Source organism: Adiantum capillus-veneris, chromosome 30, assembly GCF_014529385.1.
Source record: "Adiantum capillus-veneris isolate H3 chromosome 30, ASM1452938v2, whole genome shotgun sequence".
Lineage (NCBI taxonomy): Eukaryota > Viridiplantae > Streptophyta > Polypodiopsida > Polypodiales > Pteridaceae > Adiantum > Adiantum capillus-veneris.
In genome coordinates, this window is record NC_140960.1 from 10,042,309 (window position 1) to 10,056,255 (window position 13,947).

The 13,947-nt window shown below is 40.1% G+C and overlaps 1 protein-coding gene across 1 annotated transcript; it reads left to right on the forward strand.

The window, feature by feature from the left end:
- Window positions 1-4,183: 4,183 nt before the first annotated feature.
- LOC147417529 (uncharacterized) lies at window positions 4,184-7,431 on the forward strand. The gene is made up of 3 exons (XM_086506836.1): window positions 4,184-5,193; window positions 5,568-5,941; window positions 6,074-7,431. The coding sequence occupies exons 1-3, from the start codon at window positions 4,891-4,893 to the stop codon at window positions 6,135-6,137; spliced, it is 741 nt and encodes a 246-aa protein (XP_086362962.1). The 5' UTR covers window positions 4,184-4,890; the 3' UTR covers window positions 6,138-7,431.
- Window positions 7,432-13,947: the final 6,516 nt, after the last annotated feature.

Here is a 13,947-nt window from a genome sequence, read left to right on the forward strand (position 1 = left end):
TTTTTTGATCCAATTTGAGTATTCAAGCAACTTAATCATACCTTGGTTTATAGAAGAGCACCTAATGAACCTAATAATCAACACCACATAATTAAAGTGCATTAAGGAGTGTTTCAAATCTTTTGTTATGAGTAGAAAAATCTATGTACCCCCAACCTCGAGGATGGCTATCACCGTATGATGAAACCTTTTATTATGGTTAAGTAGATATGAATAAGAGCCGATAGTGACATGTCATTTTTTGTGGTTTACTATAAAATTTTATTGTCCATTATACATACATGATCACAAATGTCCTATATTTTATTAGAGAGAAATCTATTTATATTTGATAGTAATGCTTCTTATGTTTTTTTCTACATCACTCCTTACTCTTTTTCTTGGATTCATAAAAATATATAGAACCTTTAGGCTTTGGGTATTAAAATATGGATAGTTTATTTGATAGTAAAGCTCTTTATATTTCACAATAATGTTTTTTATGTTTATGTGTGCATCACGCTTGACTATTTTGCTTAGATTTCATAAAAAAGCATGCATTAGTGGACACGTGGCACTCATCTTGAGCTTTCATCCACCAAGGGTCCAAATTTTGCATACAAAATCAACCTACACCTATGGCCTTCTGCAGGCCAAAGAAGAATAGAATCCAAGAAAGATCAAGCCATGTGAAGTGAAGCTTCACTTTGGCAACCTAAAAGAATAAAATGCAAGAAAGGTCAAGCCATGCTGCTTTGAAATGAAAGGTTAAATAACAAAACCCAAAATTCAAACCAAAGACCCCATGTTTCACCAATCCAAGCAACGTTGATATACTACTCAAAACTTTCACGTTTTTCCAACCTTCCTCTATGGCCTTTTTGTCTGCAGGCAAAAAATAATAAAATGAAAAAGAGATAAAGTAATGTAAGGCCATGAAATGAGAAACCTTAAATATTAACACTAGTTTGGTACCAAAACAAGGCACTCAAGTGTTTTTTTTTTTAAAAAATTAGATTAAATGTTATTTGCACTAAACAATGTATTTAAGAAAACCCTCTTGATATGATTAAATATGCCAGTTAGAGGGTCTTTTAAAAATATAACCTTGCATTTTAGAAGCTATCATGATCAAGATCTATACTCATCAAGTGGACCCCATAAGACTACGATTGATGCTTTGAAGAAATCAACTTTATAAGCTTAAGAAAAAACAAAGAGACCTTGTAGAAAATTGTACATGACTTCTCCACAATTGTGTTATAGATAATTGCAAGTTTCAAGTGCAAAAAATTTTACTTGAGAGTATATAAAATAATGTGAAGTTCTACGCGTTTGATATAGCCATTTCAAGCATATCGTTGTATACAAAGAAAATATGTTTTTGATGTATTTGTGAGTTTTAGAAAGTGATACATTGCTTATTCTCTCCATTGAGGACTCAAGGTAGCAAGTAGAAGTGCTTTGGTAAGCAACAATTATTGGATCATTTTAAATATTCAAAATTGCGCATGAGAAAACTTTGATATTTTAATTCTTGAGACATAAGCATTCAAAATCTCAAATAACTTTAAACTTTTCATGTAGATCAACTAAATGTGTCAAAGCATATGGTACGGATACAATTGGGGCACCTCAAACCATGGTTTCAATGTTATTGTGGAGGACTCAAGATTTTTAGATTTTGCACAATAAAAAAATCAAGATAGGGTTCAAGCAACGAGATTTAAACGAGTTAGGGAGTCGAAAAAATATGCAATTTCTTTGTTTCAACAGATAAATTCATTTGTAGTTATCAAACTGCACGATAATAGCCCTAATTCTATGAGAGGACCTTTAGAATGCCAAAATTACGCTCTTAGTCAGCACGTGCTGAAGTATGCAATTATATATATAAATTGCAAGTGACTTGGAAACTAATCCTTTAAAGGAATTCCATTGTTTTTTAACCCTATGTACTAACACTTGACTTTTACAAGCATAAAAAAGGTCATCTCTACAAAAAGATATAAGCATTTTATGATTTTTTTGGCAAAATAATTTAAAATTTTATTAAAATTTATGACTTAAAACTTATCATAATTTTCTCCATAGAGCTTGTATTTTGACATGAAGAAAAATCCAATGTTTTCTTTCCCTCATAACCAAGCTATGGTAGAAGCAAGGTGTAAAAAACTTGTTTATATCTTGACAAATAAATTGTCAAAACTTGGTTGGAAAACAAAACACTTTAGTGTCTCAAGACACTTGAATGTCCAATTATAGAACTAGTGTTAAAGTAGACTTCAATGTAAAAGGTCATTTCAATAAGAATGGAAAAATCGGACTTATAATCATATGCCATTTTTGTTTGTGTGTGTGTGTGTGTGAGAGAGAGAGCTAAAATTAAAACAAAATTAAAATTAAACAAAGTAATATTAGCAAGCTTGATGGCTCCATAAGACAAAAGATTTAAAACACAATTAATATAACTCTTTGTGAGTTAATATACTCACAATTGTGATTAGTATAATAAAAAAAGATAAAAGATTCGAAACACTCCTTAATATACTTTAATCATGTGTTGAGTATTAGGTTTTTTAGATGCTCTATTGTAAACCAACTTATGATTAAGTTGTTTGTCCACTTACTAAGCATTTTTTTTGTCCAAAGAAGCTAGCTTGGTTGGTTGAGTCTTCGTCCTCGGTGACCCGGGTGATCGGCTTGAAGGCGGCCAAATGACCCTGGTAGAGCTCAAGGACGTCCTCTTGTATCACCACAGACAAGATGGGTCTGTTCGGCTACAAAATAAAAAATAAAAAATGTTTGCCCACTCAAGTTGCTTAAAAGAAAACAATTTTTAGGCATGCCTCTCGGGTAGACTCTGCCTCCCATTCCACTCCACCTATCCACTTCTTTTCAAGAATCTTCTCTGTTGAAAGCTTACTTCACTACCCATTTCCATTACATTATTGAAATATAATTTTGACATTATTGGAAAAAGCCCTTGCCATGGCTAGCCAAAAGAGCTGCGGCAAACACTTGACTTTTCTAACTTGTATCTCTTGCTTACTACCCATAATTATCATCCCCCTTAACTTTAGCAGGCCTTTGTGGCTCCTCACCTTGTTTCTTTGAGAGAGAGAGAGAGAGAGAGAGAGAGAGAAAGAGAGGGATAGAAACTGCCAAAAAAAAAATCTTTTAGATCCAATGTGGCACATGGTTTAATTTACCCTATGTTTCTCTAAGTCTGTTGGAATTTAGATTCTCTTGGTCTGCATTGTTTTTTATTTTTTATAGTAGTACTCTGAGTCTCTCTCAATAGAGGGAGTGAGATATATTAAAAGAAAAGCAACCATAGAAAGCTCCATGCTCATAAAATGAGCCATGGAGGCATCGAGTGACCAAAGGTTAACTGACAAACAGGGGAGCCACCCCTCCCCCCTTAATTCATAAAATTGTTACTTTTAGAATAATGAGATTTCTTTTTATATTTATTTCATTTGGGATTTGTAGCCTGTTTTCATATCATACGCTATTATTGAAGTTGGATTCTTTATTTTCATTCCCTTTGTGGGACTTTTGATTTTTCGTTTAAGTTATTTTTTTTTAATGTGTTTGCACACGGGGAGAGAGAGAGAGAGAGAGATGTGGATAGAGAGTGCCAAAAAAAATAAAGTATAACTTACATTTTTTTGCAAATTTTTTCATCTCCTATAAAGGCAGACCATCTTGTTTTTTTTCTAAAGAAAGACAAGGAAAATTTTTCTCCTTCCACATAGAAGTAATAGTAACTAAAGTTATATATAGTTACAAGAAGTTCTAGACATATTGTCACATGGGAAAAGTGTGGTATTATTACTCCGACGTCGTGGAGACTGGGAGCACTATCATGAGCTCTCGTAGGGGAGGCACCGTGTACCTAATTAGGTGTGATTGCCTAGCTAGGTGCGGTTAGGGGTAGAGGGTGGGCCGGCAATCCCTCTAGTTAGGTATGAGGTGCCTCTTCTATGGGAACTCATGATGTTGGGGAGGAACAAGGTGAAAGTATCCACTTTTCCACTTTTGCATGTGGGAATGAGTAAAACTTCATGTGATCTTCATTTTCCAGTTTCACGTAAGCGTCCGGACTTTATATGGCCTGTTGTGAAGTAAGAAACGGGTATAAATGTCTTGGTCGTGGCATCAAGACCGCTGAACAGCCCATCAGCACAGACTTCAGCTGTGTGCGTGTGTGTGTCTGTGTGTGTGAAGTGGCGTCGACGGTTCAGCTGTATGTGTGTGTGTCTGTGTTTGAGACAGAGAGAGAGATCCGGGGGGGGGGGAGTGTGGAGTCGATAGTTGGTCGTGGGCTCAAGACTTCAGCTTGAGAGAGAGAGAGAGAGAGAGAGAGAGAGAGAGAGCCCGACGGCAATTATAAGCCATGGGTGATATTCATCTGGTCTGCTGTATTTGCTCCCAAGCTGGACGACCTCGCGACCTTTTGCTGCTGCTAAGCTGCTTTCTTTTATGTAACCGGCTATACTTAGGGCTGGTGCACAGCCCAGCAGTAGGGCAGTACGCGGGGTGGCAAATTGTGAGCGTCGACAGTCAGCTGCAGATGCATGCCAGCGACGGCCTCCCCATTGGCGAGCCTCGTGGTGGAGATGGGAATTCTTCCCGCTTCGTCGTGGGAGGAAGCGCTAGCGGGTTCCTCGACATCACCGACCTTGGTGTTGATCGACAGCAGCTCGACATTAAAGAGAGCCCCCACCTCAATGGCTACGTCCGCTACACCTGCCCTGCAGGCACCAACGCCCAACTCAACGTAACCTTCTCAAGAAACAACTCCAACAGCGTAGAGTCGAGATCACCGGGGACGGCAACGAAAGTGGCGTGCCGCTCGTGCCCCTCTCCGAAATCACCCCGGCGGATGTCCACTTGCTGCACAAGATGATGGATATGAAGCTCGTCCCCTACCCAGAGGGTGCAGCGCCCGGCAAGACCATCGACATCAACGGCCATCGCTATGTCCACCTGGAGGCCGTTGTGCATGTGCTCGACCTCAATGGCTACCGCTACACCTACCCTGCAGGCACCAGTGCCCAACTCAACGTGACTTTCTCAAGCAACAGCTCCAACAGCGTGGACGTGACAGCGGATGGCAACGATATTGTTGGTGTGCCGCTCGTGCCCCTCCCCGAAGTCACCCCGGCGGATGTCCATTTGCTGCATGAGATGATGGATTTCAAGCTCGTCCCCTACCCGGATTTGGTTATATTTCGGCCTGCTAGGCCGCATGGCAAAGCAAGGGTCGTCGGTTGCCGATCGAATGTAGCCGTTAGGTGACCGTTGACCAAAAGGTCAACACGCGTAGCTCACACGGAGTCTTGAACCCCCGAACCTCACATTCCAGGAGCACTACCCTAACCACTGCACTACGTGCGTGCACATACACATGATGGGGCGCATGCGCTACATATGTTGAAGATGTCTCCTGCCCCCCCAAAAAGCGACGTGACCGTCTGGGCCAGTCACGCCCACCTACACGCCGCCTAGCAGGCCGATATTTACCCAGATCAGGGTGATGCGCCCGGGAAGACCACCAAAGAACTCGAGATGCTGAGCAGTCAGTTCTCAAATTTGAGCTTCGAGTTGGCCATGTCGGTTTACGACTGGACCACGGCAAGCTTCTTCCGCATCGTCTTCATGAAGCACCTCGTCTACACGGGACGGGGTTACCAACGCTACCGCTCGACATGCCAACCATCGCCGAGATGATCTTCGAATCGAATTGGGGAAACTACACTCCTCATAACCCTGACTTCATGCATTCCTTGCTGATGTGCCCGCCGAAACGCAGGACGAGGTTTACGCGCAGCTCTATGAGGTGGCGGACGAGCTCCGCACGTACGTGCAGGCGCAGACCGGCCTCATCTCGACTGGCCTCATCGCACTTCCCCGCACGAGCATCCAGGCCGTGCCCAGACTCTACAGTGGGCAGGTGCATGCCTCCGATTAAAAAAAATAATCTTCATTTTCTCTGTAGGAGTAGCACCGTAGTTTGTTTTTCTTCTTGTCAGAGCTGCAAGTGTGATAGTAATTAATGCTAAACTGTGAGGATTGTGTGGGCCAGGGGGATACAGGCCTTAAATTTGGAGGCCATTTTGGGCGTCATTGGCATTTTGGGCATCAAATGAAGGCTAGAATGGTCCACAAAGGCTTCACCGTGAAACTTTCTTACTAGGGGCAAGGTGTCATTAGACTCCCAAGTATAAGGAGTAGGGTGTCATATGTATATATATATATATATATATATAATGTGTTGTAACTTGTGTATTCTTATTATCTCAAGGTTAGATACTTCAAAATACTATGCAATTTTGAATATGAGCTCTCTCATGTTTCAAATGTTTATTATGAATGCATGCATGTGTAGAGGTGTCACTTGTTATATTGTAGTGACATAGTATCGTACAATGTTAAGCGTCATTTGAACTGCACAACTCAAAAATCGATTGACGCCCAACTTTTATAGGCTGAGTGTAATTTGAAGCTCAATAAATGTAGACTAGGAGTCGTATATATTTAACCAAAATCTAAGGGAGGGAGTCAACTTTAAGGCCTGGGTGGATATATACCAATACATTACATCGCATTTTGCCCCATTGTTTGTGGAGTTCCCTGGGAATGGCGGTCCCACGTCAGTTCCTCTCCAAATGGACCTTGACGAAGCAATTGCTACACTACTCAAGGCTGGCAACAACCTGACCTCCAAGTCCTTCATCAGTTTTACTACATCGGAGGAGAATGCCCTTGATATGCAAACGGCATCCTACTCGTCCTCTCTCCCCCGCCAGAAGTTTGCTGCACTTGGCCTAAGGGTGCATATGTCACGCGACTATCCAACGATCCAAGCAAGCTTGAGTACCTCCTGCCTCCATTGACACATTACTCGATCACCAACACGAGTTTCCAAGACAACAATTGGGTCATCTCCTTGATGCTAGACTAGACACATGTATGTCATCCTCTACCGTATATAATATTCATAGATCTGATATCTTGACAAGCTACTGTATATGAGTGATAAATAAGCTCAAAGCTTTGCATACCTCACCTAAATTTAATCATGTATCCTCTTGAGTCTTCAATGGCTACTCTCTCACTATATACTATTTTCCTATTGCTATTAACAGAAATATCTCCCTCTTGTCTCACGATGCTATTGTGTATGTTCCTCAAGTAAAAGTTACAGGATTTGGAGTGTTAGTTGCCTATGTCACAAGATAGCATTTTTAACCTTTAATTTGGAAAGAATCAAAACTTGCAAAGCAAGGTGCTTTGAAGGCCATAACGGGAAGCAAAGCTTCTACCCCATTCCAATGCCCTGCACATTGAGTTAAGATCTATGAAACAGTGTCAAAGGTTAAGAAATTGGCATTCTTGTTGGGATACAAATTCACATTTTACATATGACAAGGTCAAATCGTACCTGAATATATGTATCAACTCCAGTTCTAAATGGTGCAAGAGACTTCAGAGTATCAACTAAAACCATTGAAGCCATCATCATAACCAAGCGCTTTTTCATCTCTTTTTTTTTTAGTTGCATGCAAAGCGTGCCAATAAAGTGGACTTAATTTCACCCAATCAATTTTTACACTTTTGCTACGATGCAAGATACTCTGTCAAGGACATTATTTGTATGCACTCAGTGCGCAACACATGTTAGAGATGATAATTTCTTCTGCAGTAGACTGACATGACCTAGCTATCATGGAAATTGTCCATATGATCAAGTGAATCTTCTACAAGAGCTTCAAGGCAAGCAGTCTCTTGCCTCCATTACAGCCCTATGGACTTCCAACCACACATTCATGATTTAGTTATGCTTGTCAGGTATATCTTAAACAAACTTGAGAGGATCTATTGTTCAGTCTATAGAATCGGATGTGTCTATAGAAGTAGCATTTTTAGGGTACGACCCAACTTGTGAATGAAACATCACTCAATAAGTGTCAATGTTCATTTATTTGACCCTTTACACTTGCTCTTTCATGGAAAGAAGTTCTCAATTGACAAGGGGTAGTTTATAAGTTCACTCTACCAATTTTTCTACAATCAATAATGGTAGCATGGCAGCTTAGATGGCCCCCCTCTACCTAGTGGATTACGTAGTATCATTTTGTATGTGTGTCACCTTTCAGCCACCTACAACATGGGCAAAGCCGACCAAGGGTTTCAGGTTGCCAAGCCAAGACCAAGGGTTTTTGGACAAGATAAAACCAGGAGATTTTTCAATTGATGCAAAGGTGTTCCACACCTTTTTTTGATGCAAGTGACATGGTCATGCATAGCTACAATATGGTAGCACTTATGGGAAGGATTAGAGGTTAGTGTACTAGGTACTTCCTTTGATAATTTTTTCTCATCCATGTTACTTTTCTTATGATGTAATTATCTACTCCATGTATTATCTACTCTTTTAGTGGTAAACTCTCTTAAGATAGTCATAGGCCTAAAAGGTAGGAATCATTTTTGGCACATCTTGTCAGTCACAAGGTATACAACATGGTCTAGGAACTCACAGAGTTCGGTTTAGTCAATGTGGAGCAAAGATATGAGAGTCTTTCTCACTCCTGTCGCGCTGAGTGTTCCAAGCTTCCTCCACACACAAGTACTTTTTGTACGTGATGGATGTAACATTTATTGCCATCACTATATGAGACGTATTCCATAGGGGGAGAATATGAGTCTCTGGGACTGACGCTAGAACCTTATTTTCTAATAATGTGTTGTGATAAAGTCCCTACATGCTAGTCAAATTCGTTTATTAGACCGCTTCAAGCTTGCGATATCGGGAACAATTTTAATGGCCAAAAATTGTGAGACAGCTAGTAAGCATTATTAACGTAATAAGTATTGTAAACAACATTAACAAATGGTTGTTTCAATTTTATAGATTGCAATTCTTCATACTTATTATGCACATAGAAAGGCTATTTCATGTCAATGAAAATGTTTCATTGTTTGTACCTAGATGCGGTTGATGTTCACATTCTATTATGGTTCAAATGTTTCAAGAGGGCTACCTAGTTATTGTTACATAAGGCCTACCTATTATGAATTTCTATGGTTCAAGGTAATAAGTGTTTAGTTTCTTTCAAAAATGCTACTTACATATATATTCTCTCAACTTTCATGTATGCTATGGGCATAAACTAAGCTGCGAGCATTGACAAGCACAAACCACTCCAATAATGGAAATGCAAACTCGGATAAGGTTTTGCTAATACATGCACACTAAGTGTTATGGACCTTCTATGGAGCCTAGTGTTTAGCAAAACCATATCTACAATAGCATGCAAATTCATACATTTGATAGCTTATGAAGCATTTTAGTCACAATAGATGTAGTCTTATCCATAGAGATGCTTTCCCATTTACCATAGGGAATCTCCAAAGGATGTATGGATTGCCTAGCAATATTACGAGTGATCATGATTCTATGTTTAATGGTCACTTTTGGAGGACTATTTTCCAATAGTTGGGAATACAAATCAATCTCAGTATTGTAGATCATCCAAAGATGGATGGGCAGACTAAATGAGTTAACCACATACTAAAGAATATGCTACGAGCATATGTTAACAAGAAGCAATCTGATTGGAAAGATTATCTCCTTACTTTGGAGTTTTCAAATAATAATTCTAAGCATGTTACTACTCGGTTTAGTCCCTTCATGCTTATGTATAGTTTTCAACCTAGATTACCAGTTACAGTGGGGTTGGCTACTGAGAAAATTCGGTAAGTTAAGGACTTTATCCAAGATCAAATAGATATGTTGAAAGTTGCTCGTCAAAATGTTAAACAAGCACAATATAGATCCAAGATGGTGAAGAGAAACGTCGGTAAGTAACTTTCATAAAAGGTCAAGAAGAGGTATTCTTATGTATTCAAAAACCTTCAAAAAGTATGATAATTGGTCATTCATCTAGCTACCTCTTAGATACTGTGGCCCATTCAAAATACTCAAGCAAGTTGGAGATGTGATTTGCACACTCTCATATTGATCTCATTTTTCCTATAAGCCATTTACAAAAAACACCTACATAGGGACAACACTGTTCTCAAGAGATGATTTCATTGAACTCTCACTCAACCACATGAACCTACACAAATTTTTGAGTATCATGATATAGATCAAGTAGGAAAACCTTAGTGTTCTTACAAAGACATATTCCACTACTATTTTTGAAGATGAAAACACTTCTCCAAGGGGGGAGTAATGCTAGGGAAATGGTAGGACCAGGGGACATGACCCTAAACTAAGCATGCAAGGTTCAAGGGATTCCTAAAGATAGGATAGGAGTCTATGAAAGAGGACATGTTGCATGGACAATAGCATCCATAGTTCCCTAAGGTATTTCACATTCCAATTGCATCCTTCTTCCACTCTGGCATGTCATACGTAGACCATCCTACACCACGAAGCTCTTGAATGAGATGTCGTTCTCCTTTTTTTGGTAATATAGGATCCTTTCAAGGATTATTTTGATCCTTTGGAATGGAATCAATCATGATCCTTTCTTGCTACTCTTGTAACTCTCTCCTCTTTTTGCCTAACAAATTGTGTCATTGCAGCTCTTTGAACTAAACCATCCAGATTTCTTACGATTTTAACATGTGACACATCAATGCAGTACCTTGTTTTCTAAGAAGGCTAGCTCATCCTCATTCGGCTCAATTTCAGTTTCCTCTTCAAGTTCCAAGTATGACTCAAATCCTTTGGAATGGAATCAAGCATGGTCCTTTGCTTCTTCTCTTGCAACTCTCTTCTCTTTTTGGCTAAAGTAGATTGTGCACTATAGCTCTTTGAACTGAACTATCTTGATTTCTTACGATTTTTACATGTGGCATGTAATGGAATTTGCCTATTCAATTTGAGAGTAGCGGAATTTAATGAGAGTACTTTCTAGAAATGATTTTGTGAGCATAGCGGGTTGACATAATTGAAGATAGCAACATAATCATAGCAATTAGTTAACTTGGCATAGACAATACTTTTGCAAGAGAGAGAATTTAGAGAACATGACAACAGTTGAGGACCGGATTTATGTGGAGCCGGTCCCCCCTCCAATAGGCATTTGTATTATGATATCTCCCATAAAGAGAGACTTGTTACAATACATTCTTTGTGTTCCTTGTGACCTAGGTGAAGCAATGAAGATGGAAAGCTTCATGCATCACCATCATAGCATAACCTAAACTTGAAGAAAGCTTTAACTATACCAAGCCTCAGTCCCAAGACCTCAAACACCTTCGAAGGTGGAGAGAGCTAGCAAGGAATGAGGGTAGGGAAGAGGAAGAAGAAACATTTCATACAAGAAAGAGCTAGTTCCTCACTTATCATAACTCTTGTGCTAGCATACATAATAGCATAGTAATGAAGAAGAAATAGATGGCAAGCAAAGCATTGAAGCATGGCTCTTGGATGGATTTGCACTCCATAGCCAAGAGTGTTGGTGTAGGCTCTCAACCTCTACTTGCTTGGAGAAAGAGAGGGAGCTCTTGCACTTTGCATAGTACACAATGAGAGTGTTTGTGAGTGTGTGTGGGTGAGTATACCCCCTAAGCACCCCCCTAGCTTGCTTGGGTCGACCCCCCCTTGTAGCTCATGCTTGAAGCTCATTGGACCCCTCCAGGCCTAGCCAATCACTAGCAGGAGCCATTACAAGCAACAGGGATAGTCTTGGGACAAGTGTCCCCCTTTCCCCTTTGAGAGAGAGAACTTGATAAATGCAAAATCAATTAATTAAATATCCTTTATTATCATTGGACCCCTTGGGTGGCCAACCAATAGGTTTCAGGCATACCATGAGGGCAACATGAGGAGGAACTTGACAAGTGTCCTTGCTGCCTCTTCAAGCTGGGCTTCCCTTGTGTGTGTGTGTGTGTGTGTGTGTGTGTGTGTGTGTGTGTGTGTGTGTGTGTGTGTGTGTGTGTGTGTGTGTGTGTGTTGTCTCTCATCCTCCCCCCTTGTAGGCCCGCCCCCCTCCTTGTAGGGATCTTTTTGACTTTGGATGAGCAAGCCCCTTAGTCATCAAGCATGACTAAGCACTTGAAGTAGGGGGTGTTCCCACAAGCATCTCAGGCAAGCTTCTCAAGGCACCTCAAGCATGGAGCCAGTCAAGCACCTCATGCATCTTAATCAAGCACCTCAAGCATGACAAGCACCTCAAGCAGGACAAGCACCTCAAGCATGACAAGCACCTTGAGTTTGGGTCGGGTTCCCACCTCAAGCTCAATCCTAGCTTACTTAAGGTCAAAGGACTTTTACACACATTATTGGAGGTCTTCAATGAAGCTAACCCTAAGGCCTTATGCTCCATTGGTTAGCCTTGCTCTTGATAGACCATCTCCCATTTGGGCCCCTTTACTATTGGCCCCGTGTTGAGATAGATCTATAAGCACATATCTATATTTTAACACTTGTTCCCGTTTATTCTCCCACATTAAGTGATCAATTTAATATGAGAAAATCATTTGGGTTGGTTAGATATTAGATTTTATGACATTACCTCTCTCTTGAAATCATAGTCGTCATCGACTATGAGGTAGAAGAGATAAAGCCTTAGTCATTAGTCAATCGTACTTAGCGGGTAGAGGATCCCTTTTTTACCCTACGAAATCTTTCCAAGATGGATGACTAATCCATTTGGTGCTTGGGAGACATAGCTGCCGCAAGCATGTCTGCTCTTTAGTCCATTTCATTCTCCCAAAGTAGAGTGACAAATTCTACTTGGTGTTTGAGAGACGTCGTCATCACAAACATGATTCTAAGCATGCATACTAGTTAAATTTGTGCACAATTAAAAAGAGGACTAGTCTTATAAGACAAAAACATGAGTCATTTAAAAGAAATTTGTACATTTTCTTACTCTAATGTAGCATTGTAAGCATTGACAAGGTTCATACTATCCTTAAGTTGTACTCCTTGCATCCATCTAGCATCTTCAAAAGGATAATTTTTGAACTTAATAAGATACCATCGGATTATCTTACCATGTCATAGTACCTTGTCTTCATGCCGAAGGATAGCTTCGGGTTGTAGCACCTCTTCTTGGTCTTCAACTTCGGGAGGGTCTTCAATAATTGGTTCAGTTGGTGGCTCTCCTTTGTAGGGCTTAAGTAGGCTTACATGAAAGGCATTGTGTATAAGCCAATGGTTGGGAAACTTGAGTTGATAAGCCGTCTCATTGATGGGCTTCAAGATTTGGAAAGGACCATAGTATCTTTTTGCTAGTTTAGCATAATACTTTTGATGGCCCGTAGGATTTTTGCCCGTCGTTTGCCTTAATCGAGCCTTAGAAAACTTGAGTAAGACCCAATCATTTTCTTTGAACATTAAGGCTCTTCTGTGCTTATCAGCAGCAGCTTTTTGCCTTTGTTGAGAGATGGCTATAGCCTCCCTAATCTTTTGAAAAGATTCTTGTAGGTCACGGCTATACTCATCGGCGGCGAAGATCTTCCCATGTACTTTGAGTAGCAAGGGACTTTTAGGTCTTCCCTCTATGATCTCGAAAGGTGCTTTCCCCGTAGAAGTATGGACAGTATTATTGTAGGCATACTCTACTAGAGGTAAATACTTTTCCCATTGTGATCGTTGATCTACTTCAGTAACATAAGTCTTGAGTAGATCGAGTATCGTAAGATTGCCTATCTCACTTTGGCCATCCGTTTGTGGGTGATAGGCCGAAGAGAAATTCAATCTTGTTCCTAGATTTTCAAAGAGACCTTTCCAAAAATTACTGGTCATTCTAAGATCTCTATCTGACACGATGGATGTGGGTAATCCATGGTGCTTGAAAATCTGAGATATGAAGAGAGTTGCCATTTGATGTGCCTTAATAGTCTTTTTGACAGGAATAAAATGTGCTTGCTTGCTAAACCTGTCGACTATTGTCCATATTCCTGTATTCCCATGGATAGACTTGGGTAATCCAA